At 45.9% G+C, this 12,151-nt stretch overlaps 1 protein-coding gene across 8 annotated transcripts in view; it reads left to right on the top strand.

The window, feature by feature from the left end:
* Zcchc2 (zinc finger CCHC-type containing 2) overlaps positions 1 to 10,017 on the top strand; it is a 51,472-nt gene extending 41,455 nt beyond the window's left edge. For 5 of the 8 annotated variants that reach the window (XR_004946167.1, XR_004946168.1, XR_004946165.1 and 2 more), the window contains 3 exons: positions 2,120 to 3,607; positions 8,187 to 8,328; positions 8,431 to 10,017. Coding sequence is in view for 3 of the 8 variants with exons in the window: in XM_036202021.1 (XP_036057914.1) it covers positions 2,120 to 3,607; positions 4,490 to 4,557 (1,556 nt within the window). In the remaining 5 variants the exon portion in view is untranslated. Of the gene's footprint in view, positions 1 to 2,119; positions 3,608 to 4,489; positions 7,635 to 8,186; positions 8,329 to 8,430 lie in introns of those variants that run through there. The other 3 variants (XM_036202021.1, XM_036202020.1, XM_036202019.1) reach the window with 1 other exon arrangement.
* The last annotated feature ends 2,134 nt before the right edge of the window (positions 10,018 to 12,151 follow it).

Genomic DNA, 12,151 nt, shown 5'->3' with positions numbered 1-12,151 from the left:
GTGGTCTTCAAAGCTACTGTATGTGGACTGGGGAGGAGATGGGATGAAAGGTTGTAAGGATCTCTGTTCATAAGAGATTGACTGATTTCTCTTACACACCCTATGACCGCTCCAGGCCTTTAGTTAATTTTCACCTTTCTGAGAAAGTTGATTTTGACATTTTCTGCTATTCTCGTTGGAGATACTTACCATTCTGGTCTGACAGTAAGAGCCCCTTGAAAAGTCTAATGGGGATGCTGTCCTTCAGATGTGCCAACCACAACTGAAGGCTGACCTCATGACAGTGCAGGTACCTTGCCGAGTGCAGTCTCAGACAGTTTTTCTGTTAAATTCTTAACACCATGGTGTTTCAGCCAGATGTGGCTTCTGGCTGCACAGTTTTGAGCTCGCTGGGACCAGAGCTCCTGTGCCACTGTCATAGCATGTCATGATACTGCGGCTTTGCAGACAGTTGAAGTCAGTCTTTACCTTGGGTTGTTTCACGGTCAGATCAAATGAAGCCTGCAGTGGTCAGAGCTACAGATGTGCCATCACACTGCACTTCTGCAGTTTCCTCAAAGAAAAACATAACCTCAGAGCTGTGGGACATTGAGAGGATCTTTATGCCGTATCTAGAGTACAGGCTTTCAGCGGATTGTGGTGTACATTGTACTTGGTTCTGTGGAGTGTGCAGATAATTCTGTGGGTCTTGAGCAGATTTCACCTGGTTGTCGGACCTGTAGGTAACTCTCATCACATCCTTCTTGTTCTCAGATCTATAGATGATAGGCCTGTGTGGAGGACACTGCCCTTTATTCATGGCGGCTTCCCCAGACACAGTCCCTCTGGGTGCTCCCAGGCACACACTGGGATGCAAAGCTTCGAGTCCACACAAAGGCTCTGCATGTGGCTCTGTTGTTGTAATGATGTGATGCTCTGAGACTTTCTGCTTTCCAAAGTCAGTACACAAACATCCTTCCCCCTGATCCCTATAGTGCTCCAAAAGTCAGTTATCACTGTGCCTCAGACTAGAGGTTTGAATTCATGTGGAAATTTAACTGAGCATCTGAAAGATGGCTTCTTCTTTCTTTTTGGACTTGATTTTTGTTCTGAGCTCTGCACTGATGGATAGTACACATCTAGTGCCTTGAAGAGGTTATTAATTTAGGGAGATTCTTTCTAACGTTAATAATGAGTAGTATAATAATATATCTGTTAGGGGCCATATTTGATAAAACCATTCACTCATTAATTCGGCTCTCCTCTAACATAAATTGAGACAATTCAGTTAATAACACTTGATATTCTGTGTCAAGTGGATTCTGTTTAGCTTTTCTGTAGGAAGGTTAATTAATTGTTTCAAGGATGTTTAGCATTGCTAGCTACATGTAACCAGTTCTTGCCTTAATGAACACTAAGTCCCAAGTGTAATCCTGCTTAGTTCAGGAGCAGAAAGAGTTTCACAGTTAGCGCCCCATCTAACCAAGTGAGCTGTGTAGACTGCAGTGCGGTGTTTACAGTATGTAGACACTGCACCAGCTAGTGCTTTGGCTCCTCTCTGCCCTGTCTGGGAGCTGCAGAGACGTGTGTGTGTACTGTGTGTGGCACAAGAGTAAGCACAGGTGAAGCAAAGTGTTGTGTCTCTGTGTAGTTGTTGAGAAATGGTGGTTTTCTTTCTTATCCTGCCTTTTATGTTCCAGAATATTCATTGTAGGACTAATACAAGTAGCTTTAAATGCTCCCTGTTAAATATATAGTGTACAAGTACATAGTCCATTTCCTACCGTACGCATTTGAGTTAAATATTGTTCTGATCATACTCTTTAAATTGAATCATTTATGAGATAAATTTAAAATCAAGTTTGTGATGGTACAGAATTGAGTAGATTACCTGAAATTGTTGTTTGATGCTTTTCTCAGTAATCAAGTAGTAGTGCGTGCATGTCTCTGTGTCTCATACTCCAGTGGTTTTTGTTGTTGTTTTAGAGATTAAAGCATACTGCAAACTTGGGCAGTTGAAAATTGTGACAGAGCAAAACATAGCAGACTTGAATAAATTTTAGATAGACCAAAATTTTAATGCTAGTAAGAAGAGTAGGAATTCAGCCTGGGTTAATCCGTGTTTGCATGTTTTCTTTAGACACGGACAGCAATTCTGAAGATTCGGGGAGCCCATCAGCAGCCAGGTTTACAGACTATGGCTCTGTCAACCAGACTGTCGCTGTCAAGCCACCTGTTCAGATTGTCTCCCTGGGGACCGAGAGTGGAAGCCTTTTAGAAGCCCCTCTGACCTCACACAAGTATCCGCATATTCCCTTTATGCCAACTCTACACTGTGTCATGCACAATGGTGCCCAGAAGTCAGAAGTTGTTATTCCTTCACCCAGATCTGCAGATGGCAAAACAATAGGGATGCTTGTTCCTGACCCTATGGCTATTTCTACAGTAATGGAATCCACAAATTCAAGCCCTGTTGGAATCCTAGGCCCCGCAGCTTCTGGAGAATCAGAGAAACACCTGGAATTGTTGGCTTCCCCTTTACCTATCCCATCCTCCTTCCTTCCACACAGTAGTACTCCTGCTTTGCAGCTAACATTGCAGAGACTAAAATTGCCACCACCACAGGGGTCTCCTGAGAGTTGCACAGTTAATATTCCACAACAGCCAAGCGGAAGTCTGAGCATTGGATCACCGAACACTGCCTTTATTCCTGTCCACAACCCAGGTAGTTTCCCGGGATCTCCTGTGGCTGCCACGGACCCCATCACAAAATCTGCGTCCCAACTGGTAGGACTAAATCAAATGGTGCCTCAGATTGAGGGAAACCCAGGAGCAGTCCCTCCGCCCACCAATGTGAAGGTAGTTCTTCCGGCAGCCGGTCTCTCAGCTGCACAGCCACCAGCGTCCTACAGCTTCCCAGGCTCACCCCTTGCTGCCAGTGTGCTACCCACCCAGAATTCCAGTGTGCTCAACACAGCCACTTCCGCCCAGCCAGCAAGTGCAGGCACCAGTCAAGCCCAGTCCACAGTTCCTCCTGCTGTTCCTACCCACACCCCGGGCCCCGCCCCAAGCCCCAGCCCCGCCTTGACACACAGTACGGCTCAGAGTGATAGCACATCTTACATCAGTGCTGTGGGGAGCACGAACGCTAATGGGACCCTAGTGCCACCACAGCAGATGGGCTCAGGTCCTTGTGGTTCTTGTGGGCGAAGGTGCAGTTGCGGGACCAATGGAACCCTTCAACTAAGTAGTTACTATTATCCCAATCCGATGCCTGGACCAGTGTACCGAGTCCCATCATTCTTTACTCTGCCATCCATTTGCAATGGCAGCTACCTCAACCAAGCACATCAGAGCAATGGAAACCAACTTCCTTTTTTTCTGCCTCAGACTCCATATGCAAATGGACTGGTGCATGACCCAGTCATAGGGAGCCAAGCCAACTATGGCATGCAGCAGATGGCAGGATTTGGGAGATTGTATCCTGTATATCCAGCACCTAATGTAGTTGCCAATACCAGTGGTTCTGGGCCCAAGAAGAACGGGAATGTCTCATGTTACAATTGTGGTGTGAGCGGACATTATGCACAGGACTGTAAGCAGTCATCCATGGAGGCCAGTCAACAAGGTAATCACGCTAACTCCCAGAGGACTTGTTTCTGAGGTCCCCGTTTCTTCTTCCTTCTTGATTATGTGATTCTGTCTTAGCAGAAAGAGCCGTGTGTGTGTGTTTACAGAGGTTGTATTTTCAGTGACAAATCACAGTGCAGCCAGCGAAACTCCAGTGTAGGTCCATGTAGCACAAGAAAGGGCAGAGGAAGTTTGGTTTGCCACTAAGGAACAAACACCAGAGGCACTTTTCAAGGGTTCAAGGGATGTCATAGAAATCTAAATTCTAAAATGTTAAGGCCCTTGCTTGCAATGCTGTATTTTAAGAGTTATAATCCTCTTTCACAGAGAAAGCAAAGTTTTCAGATATTGAAAACAAGACGTAAGCTAGTTATCTGGCATAAAAGGTTTTTCATCTGATTAGAGTCAACCAGCTGGCTCATGTATATGCCCATGCTGCCCTTTGGTTCAGTACACATAAGAGAAGAAATTCCAAGGGTCCATTGAGTTTTTACAGGAACAAAATAATTTGGACACCAGTTTAGGAGTTAGAAGCAAGAGTGGAGTTGGGAAGTGCTGACACACGCCAGAAAGAAGAGCATGCACTTAAACAGTGTGGGTGTGGGCCAGCTTTGTCACCGTGCGTGTCCCCAGCAAAGGTCTGGAGTCAGGAAACTAGTAGGCATCCATCCTCAAAGGAAAATCCAGTTCAGAAGTTTCAGGCTATCCTTGAAGCACAGGCTGGCCATTGCTTTTGGGAGAGTACTTTACTTGCCATTTTGGACCAGAGTTAGTGCTGAGGGAGGGCCTTTGAAAGCATGTCCATTTGCAGTCTTGTGTAGTGGTTTGTGATCTGTGTAGTCATAAGCGGTGACTTAGCCGTCTGTCTTTCCTGTTTTAGGCACTTACAGACTGAGATACGCACCTCCCCTCCCCCCTTCTAATGATACGTTGGATTCTGCAGACTGAACGAGTAAAGCTTGCCTGCTTAATGCACTCAAGTGTGGGGAGTCATGGGGCGTGCAGGGGGGAAGGAAAGGTATTTTGTCTCTTTATACATCGCCTAAATTTCTGTGCAGTCGGGAGTTTTCATTTCTCTTGTACCAGTGTCCAAAATAAGAAGGAACGCGACGCTCCTGAGCCTCTGGTCCCCTGGCTCCACAGCAGGCTTGTACGACACGTGTAACTTAAATTTCAGACAGACTCTCGAACAAAAAATACTGATGTGTGCTTTTTTACACTGAATACTTGCTGTGTGCAATGTTTACTGAATCTTTAGACTGTGTATTGACCTTATTTGTTCTCACGACGCTGGTGACAGTCGTATGGTTGGGAAAAAGCTGTGCTTCCGGCGGCTTCCTCACTCTGCCCCTGCTCCCTGCCTGCTGCGGGAGTGCCCAGCAATGTCCTTGTCGCACTCTGTAACCTGCTCTGTGTACGAAATGAACCAAGGGCAACATGTTTCTCCTTACGTGTAGAAATCAGATTGCCGAGATATGTATATATGTCACACAAACCTCACATGAATACATATATGCAGCACTTGTCCAAATAACTTGAAAACAAGTGGGAGAGAGGAAGTCAGACTGCGGGAAGCGGAAAATGTGACCTGGACAAACCTTGTTTCCTTGAGAGAAAGGAACTTTTCCTCCCAGCACACGTTTGTAACCTATTGCTTCAGAGACACGGTGAACACACTGGTGTGAACGCTGTTCTCTGTTTGCGTGTGTCTGTGACGACAGTTAGCAGCCAGTCCTACTTGTTGTCTACCACCTGCTCAGCACCACCTGAGTGAAGACGTCATCTTCTGCCGCGCCAGCTGTCACAGTGTCAGACCCACGTGTGTTCCCATGTGTGTGGTTTGTCGCAGCTGAACAGGAGCTGTGGGTTTCTACAAAAGTCAGGTGTCTGCTCCCTAACCATAAGCAAGTCACTTTTATAGCCGTTTAGCACTCTGCTCGACTATAGTGTGAAAGACTGGGTTCCGAGTGTGTTGAGATGGTCTTCATCATGTCAGTGTCGTGTCACTAAGTTCCATGCTGCTGTTTGTTTTGTTTTTTAACATTTTAAAAAAGCCAATCTATGTACTAAATTGCTTCCAGGTAATTTTTTGATTTCCTGAAGTGCACTGAGGTTATCTGGGAGATTGGATATGTCTTCAGTGACTGCTACACTCAAGAGCAGTGAGAAAGTACCACCACATAGTCATAAGCTTAAGGGGTAAGAGGTTTCCATTCCTCGGTGAAGAGTAGAAGTGATTGGCTGGGGTGATGGGTTATGCTTGTGGGGTGGCAGAGGCACTGAAGTGTTTGGTCTGGGTTCAGAAGCCTGACATTGTGAGACAAAGAAAAAAAAACTTGAAGAAAAAGAAGCTAATTCAACACTTCAAAAGTAGCATTTATATTTATAGCACCAATGTACATTCTGAAACTTTCAGGGGTAGGCGCAGTGGAGGCGCTATCGGGAGAGAAGCGGGGAGTGTGACCAGGTAGATGAAAGCTTTAATTTAGAAAGAAAACGTTCAAGTAAAGGAAATTATTTTGATTAAATATATTTTATTTGATCTGGGTATTTTTGGACCACATTATTAAATTGTTAAGCTGCGGTTGAGTTGTTCAGGGGAGAGTAAGCCTTGTACAAAGGTCGTTGTGACTCACTTGCCAGGTGTGCTTTATGGGGCTTATTTTATGATTTCAAATACTGTACTGTACATAGGAGGTGTGTTACCTTCTCCTTATTTGTATGTTTACCGCATACTTTGATATCTGAAATGTTATGTACTGGAAAGACCACTTATATTTCTAGGACAGATTGGATTTTATGCAACCTTTTTCCTTGAATTAACAGCAATAAAAACAATGAAAACAGCTTAAGAATTGTGCCTTATTGCAAGTTTTATAAACTTGGAAGTGGTTTTCATGGTAATTTGTCTTTTAAAGAATCAGTTCCTGTCCCTCCTCACGTGGGCAGTGTCTCCCAACATGACTTACTGCCTGGATGTCCTCAGGCTTTCCCTAGTGCAGGTCAGCAGTGCGGCCTCCAAAGGAAGGGAAGACTGTATGTCATGGTCATCTTCGTAAACAGGGTGGAGCCCTTCCCGGAGAAACTAGGTCTGGTTTAGGATCCCCCTCAATCACAGCACAGAGGACCCGACTTTTCCATTTTGTTGATTTCTTTCTACTTTTGTAGTTTTTCTTTTTTTGGCTGTGGGAGGCACACAACTATCATGGTTCAATATTGAGTTATTTTCTTGTTGTATGTGTCAAAGTCTAAAGCCATCAGACATTCCTAACACATTGGAGACCAGTGTGCCCACTGTGCTGACAAGGTTTTTCTGAAGTGCCTCTACCCTCGGTACTCAACACGGGCAGGACACTGTGAAGGGTGTTAGACTATTGCCTGGCCACATGTGTGTTTGGTTGTTCATAGACCACTATATTAGTTACTGTACTACTGTCATGATAGAACAGGATGCGGTGCTGAGAGCTGGTTTCAACTGCAAGTGGGAAGTAGAGCAAACTGGGAATGGCAGGAGGCTTTGAACCCTCACAGCCTGCCTCCAGTGACACGCTTCTCCACCAAAGCCTTCCCAAACTTCACTAGTCACCAGTTGGGGCCTAAGTATTCAGTGCCTGAGACTGGAGGACATTATCATTCAAGCCACAACAGGCACCAGCTTCCCTCACAGGAGGGATGAACTTTTACATTAACCAGCCTCCCGCTGCTCTCACCCCTCACCTACCAGTCCATCTGTTCATGCTCTTCTTGACCTGTGTGAAAGAGTCTTCTCACACAGCCCGCCGGGCCTCTCTCTGCTCATGTGGTTTGTGACCCAGGCTGCACTCCTGACACTCCTTTTCACACCTTGGAATAATCTCACAAGGATGGGTATTGATAAATAGATCCATTGTTCTGTCGATGGACATCCCGGTGGCTTCTCTTTTTCTTTTCAACTTACGGCCAGTGATGCCTTTGTGCTGCCCTGGTTTGTGTGTCAGAGCTTGTCAGAGCATGCAGTCATTCCGTAAGATGCAGATACAATGGCTTTCCAAGATTCACCATAGCTCCTTCCAAGTGACACGCTCCTGCTGTGCACTAAGGCTATCCTGACTGTCTGCCAAGATGCTGTCATAGGACATGACTCCAGAGGGGTTTTGTAGGTCTGTGGGAGAGGTGAGTTGAGCCCAGATTCATGGTGTGACGCGAAGCATGTGGCGGAAAATTAGACAAATGGCTGTGGCGTAGGTCAGGAAGAAGGAGCCCAGCATTACGGTAAAGGTGCTGTGAGGAGGGTGGGTGTGCAAACAGTAGAATGGGTGAGAAGGGGAGTGGACTGAAGTTGGAAGTCACCGGGTTTAAACACGAAAAACATGTTGCCTCTGGTATCTGAGAAAACTGCTGAATGGTTGAGGAAAGAAGGCCTGGAAGTTTGATCAGAGGCTAGACTAAGTCATTGGCTGTAAAAAACAACTTAGTCCAAGGAGAAGGGAGGTATGAAGTGAGGTGTTTTCTTTTAAACGGTGTTCAGAGGATCACATGAAAAGAAGGATCTGCTTAATAGTACTGAGGGCCTCAGGCAATGACTGTTCTATCAACAGGAGGAAGAGGACCAAGAAACCCATCGGAAGAGCTGGTTAAGTCTCTGCCCCATGTGCCAACAAAATCTACCTACCTTGAAGAGTTTGTCTAGTTGGAAACCTCCCAATTAATGGTAGATATGCACAGTTTTACATAGCCAAGGTGTGTGTCTGTTATTCCATCATCCCATTAAATAAGTCTGCTTAGTAGGTGAATTTAACATGAAAATTTTTATATACTAAAAATATACTTTTTTCTCTGAAGGTTCCAGCTTTTAAAAAGACTTGAAGTTTTAATAGCATCTGTTACTCAAGATCCTCATCCACTCAAGCTTGGGAGACATCTTTATTCCATCCTGTAGGCTGATGAAAGCATTCTAAGGTTGGGAGACCTCTTTTCTCAGTTCTGTATGCTGATGAAAGCATTCTAAGGTTGAGGCAATAAAGCACATAGAGGCAAGCTTCGACAAAATCCAACCCCGTAACCCTTTGGGAATTTCTTCTCAAGATAATGCAAATGCGTGTACACACACAGCATGCCCATTCATTTTCAGAACTGTTTGAGATGGGGTAAAATGAACTCTGACTGGAAATGTGGACCTGCATCTCTAGTCTTCTCTTCAGGGAGCAAGGACAGCCACAGTGAGAAGGGTCCTGGTGTCCAGAGAGCAGCAGCTGTGACCGGGGACCCTGAGTGAAGAGCTGTGCCATTGACTTTGACTGTGACCTCGGCAGAGACAGCAGGCCTTGTAGCCAGCCCATCCTTTCTTGTCTGCCTTCATTACTGGTTTGCGTAGCTTGGATTCCTAAAGTCACTGTAACACCAGTACTTTTGTTGTTACTGTGTACAAATCACAGCTACTGTGCCTATTCATGTAAAAGTAATTTTTTGCCAAATCTCAGAAGTGTATAGTTCCCTCCCTGATGCCACCCTATTGAAAACGTCACGCCTGGCACAGGGTGTTTGGAAGGACGCATATCTCAGCTCTTCTGTGAATTGCTGGATGCTGAACACCTGGGTTCCAAAGGCCCGTCCTTCCCTCCAAGTCACAGGCCCAACCACTGGCCATTGTCAACAGAAGCTCTTCATCCCCAAATTCTGTTGCAGTGTTGTGTGGGGTGGGAGGTGAGGTGGTGTAGAGGGATGGGAGTTTGAGGTAGGGAGCACTGGCCTCAAGCGAGGTGCTCCATTGTCTTTCCTCTTGGAGCTCAAATTCAGAGCCACTGAGAGGGGCTCCCCAGCCCCACTCGCCAGGCTGCCTGGTGGGAGACAGATCAAGCAGACATGTCATTTCCTACTGACCTAATTTGGAGAAAATTGTAATCACATCTGGCCATAAAGTGATTCGAGGTGGCACCTCTGAGTGGTGTGTGTGTCAAGGCAGTGATGTTTCCCTCTCCAGTGCCTACTCTGTACCAGCTCTGAGAGTGCCATCTTCCTAGTTTAAGGATTAGGAATTGGAGCTTCAGGGACATGAGGTACCACAAACAGTACTCACCCCCTGCACCATCGCCCACCCCCCACTGCAACACTGACCTGAAGCAAAATGGTATTTATCTGTAGGATGCTTCCTGTAAGTGGGCCGGGCCTGGTGGTGGGCATGCCACACAGGCCATGGCCCAGTCAAGCCAAGTCTGTTCTCTTGTGCTGAAGGATGGGGAAACATGTCCACAAATAGGAGCCTTAGAATTTTGCCACTTACCCCTAAGTGAAGGTTTTAATTTAATTGTGCACAGAGCTCCACTAGCAGAGGACTGCTTAACTTTACAAAAGTTTTGATTATCCTGTGTGTTGTGGGATACTTGATCACACTGTGAAACTCTGAGACCTAATAAAATGAACCTTGGATCGGGATGGAGCCAGTGACTACTTGACAAGAACTAGTCATAGAGAAGCCAGGAGTTTGGATAGAGAAGACACAGGAAAGAGGAGAGAGGGACTTGGAGATTCGAGGATTTGGGGGAACAGAGAGGCGCTCTCTCGCTGGCCCTCCAGCTGAAAAGGAAAGCCAATGGGCTGTTCGTCAGCTTCTCTGATCTAACAGGTTTTCTTTCCAGCATGTGACTTCTGAGTCTTTATTCTCATCACTGCCTGTCTATACAGACCTCCTGGTCTCTATGGTTGGTACTAGGATTAAAGGCGTGTGTCACCATGCTTGGCTGTGTCCTTGAACACAGACTCTGCCTGCCATGTGATCAGATTCAGGGTGTGTGCTACCACTGCCAGACTTCTGCTTAATGGCTGTGACCTCTGACCCGCAGGCAACTTTATTTATTAACATACAAATAAAATCACATTTCAGCACAAATAAATATCACCATAGGAAGCGATCTGTTTCTTTCCTTCTGGACACTGGAGCCACTGACCTGGTCCTGGGAGTTTGGGGATGTCGCCTCTCCTCGTTTCCCTATTGTCGGGGTAGAGAGGGCAGCCTTACCCACCTCACCAGATTTAATTGTACTTTCAGGGTTTCCTAATGAAAAAGATTTCTAGCTAAGATAGGAGCTTTCATTTCATTGCTCCTTCCATGTGCCTCACTCCAGACCCACCCACCTGTGCTTCTCTTCATACACACAGACAGGGTCCTGATCTCTGCTGCCTTGTCCCTAATTCCAAAGAAATAATTTCTCATGCACCACAAGCTTTTCTCTTCCCAGTTCCCTCTTCTAACTCACTGCTCAGCGAATGGTACAAGATCACCACAGAACTGGAGTCATGAAATCATCAAGTAAGAAACTGTAACAGCTAAAAGTTATTTACACCCCCAGGCCCAAAAATGTCTGGGCTCTACAAAAACAGACTTTGATATAACCATTTATTACTGTTAAATGCTTTTAACAATTGATCACCTGTCTCCTGGATGCCAAACTAGTCAAGAAAACAGGTGCCTTAAAATAATCTATCTCTGATAAAGCTTAACATATTCCAATCTCTCTGTCTCTCTCATTAACACTAACTAGTACAAGCAGAGTACTAAACACCACAAATGGTCACTAATTTTCTCATGGCTGCTTCTTAACATGTTCAAAATTTTTCCCAAGCTCCAGAAACCAGCTTAAATCCATCTGGACAGGTCAGACCTACTTCAGGCTTTTTCTGTCTCACCAGCATCCTGTCAGATACAAAAGCAGCCAGATTGCCAAGCCAAGAGGGATGGACGGCTCCAGAGTAACGGACAACAGACAGCACACCATCCCACAAAACGCCTGTCTACCTTGGAAGACCCTCCTTCCCTATTCCTTCTAAGAGCCAACCAATGCCCACCAAATCAGCTGGAAGCAGTTTTTGAGGAGAAATGACACCCCATACCCACTCATCTGCCATCTTTTATAAAAGCAAAGTGTCCAGGATGATAGGAATTCCAACCACCCAGCAGGACACTTAGTCATTTCCGCCTAGTCATTTCTGGGTCCTGCATGCCCCATGCCCCCATGCAGTCACGTAGTTGCATGCACATGGCTGTGTGATCTCTGTGCATGGGCCTTTACAAGGCAGTGCCATGTTCCCCTGGTCTCTCTCTCGCACATGTCCTTCCACAGGCCTGATCACATCTGTCCATTGTTAAAACTCTTGTTAGTGGATTCTGTCATGTGTTGTGACTTTTCCTTTGGGGCAAGAGTGCCACAAAAAACCTTTCAGTGGGTTCCTCTGCACTGCTGAGTTTGTGTCAGTGTGGCATCCACTAGGGCTGTTTCTCAAAGTGGGATGCTTTGGTCTCCTGCAACATAACCACCACTGCCACCCTCACAACACACAAACACACACACACACACAGAGCATTCCTACTGGAAGGAAATGTCCAGAAATCAGGGTCACCAAATAAGACTGAAAATGAGAATTCAGACACTGAAGGGCAAGTTCCCTGAAGACAAAATAAATACATAATAAACAGTTCAAAGCTTTGCAGTGGTGGTGCATGCCTTTAATCCTAGCACTCGGGAGGCAGAGCAAGGAGGATCTCTGTGAGTTTGAAGCCAGCCTGGTC

The sequence above is a fragment of the Onychomys torridus genome, chromosome 11 (genome assembly GCF_903995425.1).
Source record: "Onychomys torridus chromosome 11, mOncTor1.1, whole genome shotgun sequence".
Classification (NCBI taxonomy): domain Eukaryota; kingdom Metazoa; phylum Chordata; class Mammalia; order Rodentia; family Cricetidae; genus Onychomys; species Onychomys torridus.
Note: the sequence above shows the minus strand (reverse complement) of the source record. Positions and strands in the feature narration are given on the sequence as shown.